Below are 11,789 nucleotides of genomic sequence, written 5' to 3' on the forward strand. Positions count from 1 at the left end.
TTGGTCAAACTAAAAATGCTTATAAGCTGAAAATTCATAAGTTGGAGGAGACCAACTTATGTCTTTTGGGTTATTTTGGCTATAAGCACATTTAGAATTTACCAAATGCGTAGATAAACTAAAAACTGCTTATAAGCCAGTTTGACCAACTTATAAGTTTTGCCAAACACATGTGAAACTACAGCTAGAATTATCGTCATCACATCAATATAAAATTTTATTTTTATAAACCAATTCTACAGGTTTTTGAAAATGATTGCGATAAAAATGTAATAAAAACGTATTGCAAATGCTAAATGTCATGTCTAACAATTTTCACATTATATGACTTGTGAAAGTAAAAAAGAACTAGTCCAGATCTCTAAATCAACAAGGGCACAAATGGTAAAGCCGAAGACCACCAATCGAACTAGAGATACATCATACACCTAAGAACCAGTATCTGTTGGCTTTCATTCATATATGCAATTTGTTACACTGAATAAGCCACAATAAAATCTGTGCGAAGTTACACATTTTTAGTTCATTATTTATTGATTACACGTACAGCAAGTGCATGCTGATGCTTAGCTTGAATGCTCTGAGAAAAATCAAGTGAACAAAAATTTGCCTGCAGAAACTTGGGCGCGGTGTCTGTGTTGGTTCATTTTTCACTAATGTCGCTTTCTCTTTTCATGGGATCAGAACTTACGACGGGAAGATTTCTCCGGTACTGAGTAGATGTCAACCTTCTCTCAATAGGAGTTTTCCGCTTACTCACCACAAACCTGTTAACCCCCTTGCGCATTGGCATTATCGATGGGAAGTCTTCATCTGGTATCTGACTCAATTCAGAAATGTCTTTTATCTGAGCAACACGGCGGAACCACCTCTCAGCTTTGGCTTCTTCAGACATGTCCAAGGGATCTGGGTCCTTCACAGCAGACCCTTCCAAGCTGTTTCCTGTCCATCCACTTCTGATATTCTGGTTTCCAGGCAGCTGGGGTGAACCCACTCCCACAGTCTCAGAAGGGGATACATCATCTATCACCGAGTTTCTACTGCCACTACTATCAGTGCTTGAAGCATCGGAAGCAAGAGAAGTCTCACCTATGTTTCTAATACGAGGGAACCCCTGATCTCCAGAGAAATTTGAACTTACAAACCTTGAGCTTGTAAATCGATCATCAGTTCTTTGTACAGTGTTCATATCTGTGAACTTATATCCAGAATCATCTGACTTTTGATGTGTCTTCTCTACATCTGCCGTCTCAGAATAGGTTTTGGAAAGAGGATTCAAGGGTGATCCCTTGTGATATGAGTTGCTGGATATAGATGAAGTTTCAACCCTAGACACAGAGGAAGAATCTGCGTTATCTGCCTGTTGTGTGTCCTTTTTCGCAAAGTAGCCAGGAGGGAATGGAACAAATGGGACAAAGCTACTATTGTTTGCCTGTTCCATGGCCACTTGTCTTTTGTACATTGGAGAAGTCAAAGAACGATCTTTCTTCTTGCTAACTACAAATCTGTTTTCTCCTTTACGCATTGGCATAATCTCTGGGAAGTCATCATCAGAGATGGCACTAGGTAAGTCTTTGACATCATGTAGCTCCGCAATTTTCTTGAACCAGCTCGCTGACTTCTCAGCTTGTTCTCTCTCTTTAGCCTTGCTGAATGAGCGATTTGACTGCAACTTCTCCACGGACATTCCAAAGTCATTGCCGACACTTGCTGAACTTGTTTGGTGACTAGCCTCAGGAGAGTGAAAGATACCAACTTTTTCATTCACTTTCTCATCCATTACTGAAGTTTGATTCTTTTTATCAAACATGTCTGTTGGTAATGGCACAAATGGAACATGGTTAGAACTTTTTCCTCTATGATAAATAGCTGACTCAGTGTTTTCATCAGCAGCAATACCCAAATAACTAGTTCGAGATATTTGATCCATATTCTGCTTCATTGATGTGTCAATAATATTATTTGCAGCTCCAGTCGAAGTCTCACCTTCTGGGATAACATTGTTACCCAAGTTCATGTTGTACTGGGAGTTCGCCAATCTCCTTTCCAAGGGTGTTTTCCTTGTGCTCACGACAAATTTATTTTCTCCTTTCCTCAATGGCATTATTTCAGGAAAATCTTCATCAGCCGCTGCACTATCGATATCAGATGCATTGTTCATCTGAGAAACCTTGGAAAACCAACGCTGTGCCTTCTCCTCATTATCAGCCAACCTAGGATCAATACCATTTGCATACGCAGAGTTCCCGCTGTACCCTGTCGCTGAACTGGAGTGAGTAGTTCCAAGTGAAACCCCAGCTGGCCGTCCGAAGTCGCATTTCAGGCATACCACATTTCTCCCGTAATTGAAGAAATAACATCTGTGAAACCAACAAAATAATAAAGGACATATCCTACATGATAATGAAATACAAAGAACTAATGACTGAAATACATAAGCAAAGACTTGGCGTTTACTGAGGGCATTCCCACTCCCCGCCTGTCAGCTGTCTCCTTGGTCTAGGTTCCTCACATTCAAGGCATTTGTTGTTTCTTGCAAAGTTCATGAAATTGCACCTGATCAACATTCATGCAGTCTTGGATCATTAAAGATTATCAAAGTACAAGAACCAACAAATTAACAAGCTTAAGAGTATCACTATGTTTGGTTTGAGCAAGGGAAAGAGAAGAATAGACTATGGAGGACGCAAATAATTTTAATTTGCGGTTCAGTACATTCACCTTATGTTATTGGTAGAGCTAGATGTCCATGAAAGAAATAGCTTTAATGACAACAAAAGTAAACATTAATATTCATATTTCCATTTAATCTCCAACGGACTGAAAATGTTGATCCGAAGAGGTTGCACACCCTCCCCTTCTGCTCCAGCCATGATCACACCTAATTTCACTTCAATCATAACATATACGCCAAAGAACAACTGCCTCATCCTCCTAACTCAATATTCTAGAAAGGACTAGGGTAGTTACAGTCCACGCCCGTTAGATGACGTGCCACTGTAACCTAAAACAGCTGAATTCCAGAATAAATTCTAGATATTCACTTCTTTACTCATGGAAAGAAGATGTTAGAAGGTGAGGAATGAATAACATGCAAGAAAATAAGTTATACTATATATAATAATCTTAACCTTCAAGAATACTGGAAAACCTTTATGCATGAATATTAATAGGAGAGTATATTGTTTTTCCACGTCCTAATGGAATTAATCAAAAATATGAAGGATCACTAGAAGCGGGATTGTCTTTGTCTCAAAAAATATGAGGCCACAAAACTGAAATAATGGACAACAAACTAAAAACAAGAATTTTAGAAATAAGAAAGGCAAGAACAAGACAATTGTATGTACATACTTTTGGCATATCCAGTCGCCTCTCTTCATTACAAGATTTTGTCTAATAGGCCTTGGTGTTTGTCCATATCTACCTGAAAACTGATATTGCTCTGGAGAAGGCAGGTTCACCGGTGGAGCTCCACAGCTCGCTTCAACCAACTCAAGCAGAAGATTCCGGCAAGATGATTCTATAAGTTCCCTGCTATAGAGAGAGTTCTTTTCTGAAGAAACGGTGGGTTTACTTGCATAACTTAATATGTACTTCATGAGATCACTTGTGTTTGCATTGTCACGGTCGAGTACCTGAAATTTTAATCGAGGTTAAGTTCCAAAAAGAAAATAAACAACCTATAAGGTAAAAAGAAAAACAATATTCAGCAACACTATATCACATGTGCATTAAAGGTGCAACAACTACAGTTATTTCAATAACAGCAAAAAATTAAAAGAAAAGAAATTGTTGATGACAGCGCAATATAGTATTTCCTTCAGTTTTTTCCAAGGGGTCAAGGAATAGACAAGAAAAGAATAAAATTACAAGACACAGGATAGCAGATTACTTTGACCAGATAGATAACTCCGCTCACCAAGGCTAAGGCAGATGGGAAGAAATCATCTAATGTTTTTTGTTCCTACTGAGATTTGATCCCTGGTCCCACACCCACTTCATTGACCATTAAGCCACACCCTTGAGCGTGGAAGACACCCTACTTTTAATAACTAAAAAATCGTCAATACAAAAAAGAAAAGGCAAAATACCTTAAAACCCCTCTAAACTTGATACGGATTATTAGTTACAGCCTTAAACTATTCGTGGTCTTAATTACCCCCCTCAACTTGGCCTTTTGAGAGTCATTACCCCCTGGACGCTGATGTGGCAAAACGTGCGGGGTGCACTCGTCTGCCACGTGGATTTTTCTGTATATGTGGCATTTTTTTGAAAACTAAAATATATTTTTACCTTTTTAAGAATGTTACTTTTTTAGATAATTTTTTTCGAATACAATTTATAATAAAACTTGGATAGAACTAGACTATTTAGGCTAAATTTTTTATTTGGCTAAAAATAATAAAGTTTTAGTCAATCTTTTTTTGAATTTGACCTGAAATTAAAGATTTAAAAAATAAAAGAATTTAGGCTAAAAATAATAAAATTTTAGTCAATCTTTTTTTGAATTTGACCTGAAAATAAAGATTTATAAAAATACATATTTCAAACTATGTATTTTTATAACTTTTTAGATGCCTTGACTATTTATTTCAATTGTATAAATCTTTATTTTTAGGTCAGATTCAAAAAAAGATTAACTAAAACTTTATTATTTTTAGCCAAATAAAAAAAATTAGCCTGAATAATGTAGTTTTATCAAAGTTTTATTATAAATTGTATTCACAAAAAATTATCTAAAAAAGTAACATACTTAAAAAGGTAAAAATATATTTATTTTTCAAAAAAATGCCACTTATACAGAAAAATCCACGTGGCAGGCGAGTGCACCAACACTCTTTGCCACATCAGCGTCCAGGGGGTAATGGCTCTCAAAAGGCCAAGTTGAGGGGGTAATTAAGACCACGAATAGTTTAAGGCTGTAACTAATAATCCGTGTCAAGTTTAGGGGGGTGGGGGGTTAAAGTATTTTGCCAAAAGAAAACAAAGAAACTTTTGAAGTTACATCAAGGCTATTCAGATCCTAATGAATGAAACCACTCAGCAGAAAAATATCTGCTTCTTTAGTAGTGAAATATCACACAAAACCCTTCGACAGATTATAACTTTTCTTAAAATAGCACAAAGTTATACAGTTTATGGTGAAAGTGGAGGATTTCAAGACAGTTTTTCTTCTTTTCACCAATGCAACAAAGAGATCTGGAAAATCAGGTTGATTTTGACATGGAATACATGATTGGACATCATTCCAACTCCTCTCAAGAGATAAAGGGTTCACTCATCTTGAATCCATGAGACTAAAGGACTATTTGGGATATTCAGTGTTGAAGTCATTTAGCCTACACGTTGTACTTCTAAAGCCCAAAGGTGAGCCCTTGCAGCTGCTTGCTAGTTGCAAGCCTAAATACTCTTGGCTGGCAAATAGCAAAGTAATACCGTGACGGAAAGATGGAAAGAACCCCATTCAGAAGTGAAATAGAACGTGAACCCATAGGCGCTCAAGCAGCAAGAATGAGAAGTCTTCACGGTGCAGGTTAAGGCTGAACCGCACCGCGACCACACTACACTGCAAAGTTGCCTCCCAAGCTAGGGCTCTGACAACATTTCCAAGAGAGGTAATGAGAAGAATTCTAGAGTGGATAGCTACCTATGCCTAGATCACTGATAAATAAAATTTTATTGATAAGACCTTTTCAAGTGTAGCCAATACCATGACATAAAAATAAGTCTTAAAGCTACAGCTGCTAACTGAAAAGGCCATCAAAACTTTAGCTTATCAAAAAATTTAATATTTTATTGTTTGTATTAGTTGGCACTTCACATAAAAAAGGCAAGCGCTACGCTTCTCGCCTCAGTGAAGCGGGCCCTCATCGCTTTTTGTCGCCTCACACTATTCAAAAAAACTGGGTTTGACATTCGCTCTACAAACCCCGTCATTCTTTATGAAGTATGATCCTCATTAACCTCTATTATTTGTGCATTCACACAGCTTAGACTTATTCATATCTCATGTGAAGCAAATAAGCAATTTAGACATCATGCACGTGAGCATGTCAATTTTATTTATACGGAATTTTTTTTTAATAAGATAGGTAATATGTATAGGGAAATTTTAACTATATGTTCCAATTTTTCCATCATAGATAGTCACATGTGGCACAACCCAATTTCATGAATAGATCATGAAATGGGAGATCCAACTTATTTTACATGAAACTTTAATCTAATTTCACAAGTAGATCATGAATAACTTTAAAAGAAAAGGTACCGTCCAAATTGCAAAATGGAGCATGCACTAGTGAAGCAACCTCAAGTACTCGTGATTTAAAGAAAAAAAGATGAAACAATTAGGGACCAAACACGTGAAAATATTTCATAGGTAAAACATGTAAAAAATATTAGGGACCAAACACGTGAAAAAAAGGACAAAATACTAGGGACCAAACACGTGATAGCAACAAAGTGACGTGACCACTGAATTGTGTGAACTAACCCTTCTAAAGTTTAAGCTGTTAAAACCTTCTTTCTTTGGATCCCTCACGTCACGTGCATGTCTGATTATTTTCTTGGACCAAATACATGAATTTATTTTCGAACAGTGACAGCAAAAATTGAATCCAAGTTCTGATTTTTCTGATAGCATATTGAATTATGTGAACCACCTCATCTAAAAACTTAAGTAATTAGAGAGGGGGCATTGCAACAGTCATAAATAAGACACCTCAAACCTTCAAGTGTTAGAGTGGAACATCTAGGTCATTTAATTAGACCAAGTACTAAAATGAATGCATATTGGTCTAAAGTTATCCTTAACAGGAAGTTTGAGAATTATTTCCCAATGCCTACTATTTCCTAATTTTCATTTTATTTTTTGGCCTTATGACATGATAAATGTAACAAGAACTAGCTGAACCTCTATTTGCATCTCCACTATAATACCAATCAATCAAAATCATCCACTTATTTGGAGATTCAAAAGGATGCTTTTTATCTCGCAACTCACGCCTTAATCACGATGTCCTCAACCTTCATTACCGTAAAGCCCCGCAAGTTTTAAATGTTAATTGCGGCTAATTACGGGCCTAATGATGTAACTAAAGTGCCCCCGAGGTGTAAATAGATCCACAGGAAGGAACATGATAATCTATGTATGGTATGGTCTGAAAGTGGTTTGTAGTGATAAAAGAACAAGGAAAGATGAAAACTTGAAGTTGGAGACAAGAGCTGGCGTCTAGGCACTGACGCACTGTCGGGCTGGTCTCACGCCGCAAGAGAGAGTTTCCGGCCAAAAACAAGAGACCATACAATTTTTTCTTCAGTACATGAGACAATACAGTTATGGACAGAGTGAGCTTGTTGCGAGAAACTCACATAGACTGAGTCAAGGAGCTCGAGTCGAGGGATAGTGTCAGGAGGCCAAAATGTTGAGGCACTGCAATTTGGGGTAATGGCGCAATCATTGCACGGAAAGGACCTGGGCAGACCAACCATGCCTCACGATGGCCTCCCATCGCGAGAAGGCCCGATCCAGGCAGGGCACTAGTTCTGTGACGAGCGTGCGCCACGAGAAACTCAAGGGCTATAAATTATGTCAACAGTAATTATTTTGATAAGGATCAACAGTAATTATTCAGTTATTCCTCAAAACATTTGGCTGGAGATCCAGATCATATTGGAGCACTTCTTTTAAATTGCAATTAACATGATTGTAAGTCAGCAAAATAAGGGTTCCCAGGCTTCAACCATAGTAAAAACTGGGCATCAACTTGAGTATCAAAAATGTCTCCTCAAGTTAAGCAGTTTAGCTTTGAGCCACTTAGCTTAATAAGGAAGCTCAGCCTTGAAGGGATCCAACATGGCTTGGTTTGCACTACAGATATATAATTACTTTAAATTGGTATAATGTCCACACATGTAACAGAATCTTTAAGCTTATTTCCAAACTGGTTCGACTAAGGCAATCATATATTAAACTCAGTTTCAATATGTATAAATTCTTAAAATAAACTTATCTGACGAAGGGACCGCTGTAACGGAATATTATATATTCTATCATAGCATTGTGCTTACCGTGCTCCCGCCAATACCCAAGAAAGCCCTCATTCTTCTTGCCGTCTCAAGAGCAGCTTTGAACAAAAATGGTGTCCCATTTGATACCACGATCTCAATATCCCTCCTTGAAAGCGATCTATAAAACATGAAACAGACGCACACAAAGATGAAAATAATGTTCATGTTATCTCATAAGTATCTAAAACCTACATTTCAGTGTTATGTCGAAAGCAAAGTGCTTAGGAGCAGAATTTTATTTTGGAGAAGTACTAAATCTTCTTGACATAGACATTTCAGAATCAAACAACTTTAAAAAAAATTTAACATTCAATTATTGGTAATTTTAAACGAATCAAATAAGAGATACATCAGGAATATTCAATCTTCAACATACATACTCGTATAGATATGCATAAAATACTTCCAACAGCTGCCCTTAGATACAAACATATGTCAATATCTACATATGTCCTTGAATATTTATTTCTGCATCTCACTCTGTCCTCACTCCATTTGGTTCTTTTTTTCTTGGAATACCTTCATATAGGCCTCTTTATCTTTACTTATGAACTTAAATGGATAATCAATACTCTTGCTCGTGAGTCAAACCAAATAACCCTATAACCTTTTCCAAGCTGTATTATTTCCTTCTTTTTTTTATATATATATCATAGAGATCCCCTATGGCAAGTGATGCCGGTTTGAAACATAGTGAAAAATGTGCTCGTCCCTCTAATTCACTTATGTTTGAAGTTGTCTCCAATTTTCATTATGCCATATCGTATATCAATTAAAAAGAAAAGGGTCTGAAGAAAAATATCAAACAACAAGGACGAAAAATAACATGTCTACCATTCAAGGCAATATAACATTATTGAGAATTTCCACGAATTATTAGCAGAGGCTAAGATTATTCCCAGTGTTCCTAGAAACAAAATGAAAAAAGACAAATAGAAAAGAAATCGAACCCTATGAGATTGGGGCGTTCTCGAGCAAAAGTTAAGCAGACGCTGGCAGCACGAACAAAGTCATCGGACAACTCCTCGTACGCCACGAAGGAGTCTTCTACTGCGGGAGCTAGCTGGCCATTGGCAGTAAGAACACTAATAAAGCTACACCATTCAGGCCAAGGGTGGGAGGTAAAACAAGACGAAGAGGAGTTGAGTGGGTTATTATTAATATTAATGGGTTGCGCGTGGAATTGTTGTTGTTGTTGGGAGGAATTGATGGGCGACAGAGGGGGTATATGGGCGTGACTGTAGACTGTGAAGCGACGTGAAGCGGAGGGAAAACGGCGAAGGTGGAGCAAAGAAGGGCGTCGGAGGTGATTAAGGAGTGTGGGGAATGGAGTGGCGAGGAGGGAGATGAACCTCGACGTGCCGCCCATTTTGGGGGTTTTGCTAAACCTTTTGAAGGACAAGTACAGCAAAAGATTTTTTATTACAGAGACGGGAAATGGTTTCTGGCTAAGAGGGTCTGAGATAGTTTGGAGAAAGTTTGGATATGGACCATTCGATGGGGAAAAATCTTACGAGTATCAATATTATGCATTTCTTTTCTTTTTTGTTTGGTTTTTAAAGGTTATAAAGTGAAAAATAATACTCCTTCCGTTCACTTTTACTTGACACGTTACTTTCCACGCCTCTTAAAAAATTAAATAAAGTACATATTTTACCATAATACACATATTATTGATACATATTTTATTTAATTTAAGAAAACAATTTGAAATAAATAATAAATACTGTGGGTATAACAGGAAAAAAAATTATCTTCTCTTGATATGCGTAAAGTGACAAGTAAAAATACAAATCTATTTTTAGTATACATGCTAAGTAAAAATGAATAAAGGGAATATATTTCTTGTTGAAAATAATAGTTATGGATGTCCATATTGAGCCCCATCATTTTATGTGTAGTGATTATGCCTCCACTATTTTAGTGGTCATTCTTCCCACTATTTTGTAAGAATAAATCTTTATTTTTTATGTCTATATAAAGACTTTATAATAATAGATTAATAATACACATAATTGAAGAGGAAAAACTCCTTCTTCTTTCTATCTCTATTATTTATTGTTTTTATTTCATAATTATCCGCACGAATTGGCTCCTACTCAAGTCCGATCTGGCACACACTAGCTACCACCACTCTGCTTTCTGGTATGTTTCTTTTAAAATTGTCATAGCATTGTTATTACGTCTAGAGAATTTTCTTTTTCCCAAGGTTGATTGCTAATCTGCACATATACCAGTTAGTTTAGATATTACCATTCTTTAAATATTTTCAACCAATCAATTTGTAAGCTCCATTACATGAACTTAATTATTCTTGTAACCACATAAAAGTGATGCACCCGTATAATTTGTGGTTTAAGACGCTATGCAGTTATTTTTCTGAGTATACTGCCAACAAGTTTTAAAATAATTATAGATTGGCATTTTATTCAAGTTTTAAAAATACATACAGATGTCAAATTTAGATTGTAAGATATTAAAATTGTTATTAAGATATTAAAAGAAAATATAGAATATGTATATTAAATCATTCCGTCACAAGACTTTGCCATAATTACAGCTGAGCTTCACCTCTCTTTTTATTTATTTTTCTCTTAATTCAATTAAGAATTTGCCACAGAAATTTTTGGTTAATTTTATTGATTCAAAAATTTGCTGAATTCTGTTTATATAAATATGAATACCATATTACATAACTTATTATTATTATTTTTTCTTGTTTCATAATTATCCAAATTGCTTCTAACTTATCTATTTTTTAATGATAATTTTCATTATGTCGAATTTATCAAAGCTTGAATTTTGTGGCACTTGACATCTCCGAAAAGAATTATTTATCATAGGTCCTTGATACTGAAATTCACCTTGCTACAAAAGCTCTTGAAAATACTATTATATAAGGAAATGAAGCATCATACTAGTATAAAGCAAAGGCTATGATTTTTCTTCTTCATCATCTCGATGAAGGGTTAAAGACTGAATACTTAACCCTGAAAGATCCATTTGAATTATGGAGCAATTTGAAAATATAACCATATTAAGGCAACAATATTGCCAAGAGCTCGTTATGAATGGATTCACTTACGATCACAAGATTTTAAAATTGTAAGTGAATATAATTCTATTGTATTCAGGATAACTTCCCAACTTAAATTATGTGGGGAAATTGTAAATGATGAAGATTTACTAAAAAAGACTCTTTCTATTTTTCATGCCTCAAATATGGTATTGCAGCAATAATACCGTAATAAGTGTTTAAAAAAATATTCTGAATTAATTTCATGTCTCCTGGTGGCTTAGCAACATTTTTAATGAAAAATTATGAAGCCTGTCCCACTGAATCTGCACCATTTTCCGAAGTGAATATGGTAGCAACGACTCAAAAGTGCGAAAGAAGACAAAATAATTATCGTGGTCGTGGCCATGGCCATAGTCGTGGACGTAGACATAGACATGGAAGGGGACGAAATAATTATCGGCGTCATTGTAGAAATAAATAAGAGAACAATAAGGATCCTCAAAATAATTCTTTAAAAGGCAAAGTTAATATTTGTTACTCATGTGGTATGAAAAGTCATTGGGCGCGTATTTGTCGTACACCCGATGTAACGACCTGACTGGTCATTTTGAGCAATTGTACTTCGGTCGGTTGTTTGAGGGCATGGGTAGCTCCGTATGATGTATTATGACTTATGTGAATCGTCGATTTTGGTTTT

General features: G+C 36.1%; 1 protein-coding gene across 1 annotated transcript; it reads right to left on the bottom strand.

The window, feature by feature from the left end:
- Window positions 1-423: 423 nt before the first annotated feature.
- LOC104241405 (zinc finger protein VAR3, chloroplastic) lies at window positions 424-9,559 on the bottom strand. Its single transcript, XM_009796341.2, has 5 exons — window positions 9,024-9,559; window positions 8,074-8,191; window positions 3,355-3,638; window positions 2,458-2,556; window positions 424-2,360 (listed from the first exon to the last, which is right to left on the bottom strand). The coding sequence occupies exons 1-5, from the start codon at window positions 9,440-9,442 to the stop codon at window positions 644-646; spliced, it is 2,637 nt and encodes an 878-aa protein (XP_009794643.1). The 5' UTR covers window positions 9,443-9,559; the 3' UTR covers window positions 424-643.
- Window positions 9,560-11,789: the final 2,230 nt, after the last annotated feature.

The sequence above is a fragment of the Nicotiana sylvestris genome, chromosome 9 (assembly GCF_000393655.2).
Source record: "Nicotiana sylvestris chromosome 9, ASM39365v2, whole genome shotgun sequence".
In the NCBI taxonomy this organism is placed as follows: Eukaryota; Viridiplantae; Streptophyta; class Magnoliopsida; order Solanales; family Solanaceae; genus Nicotiana; species Nicotiana sylvestris.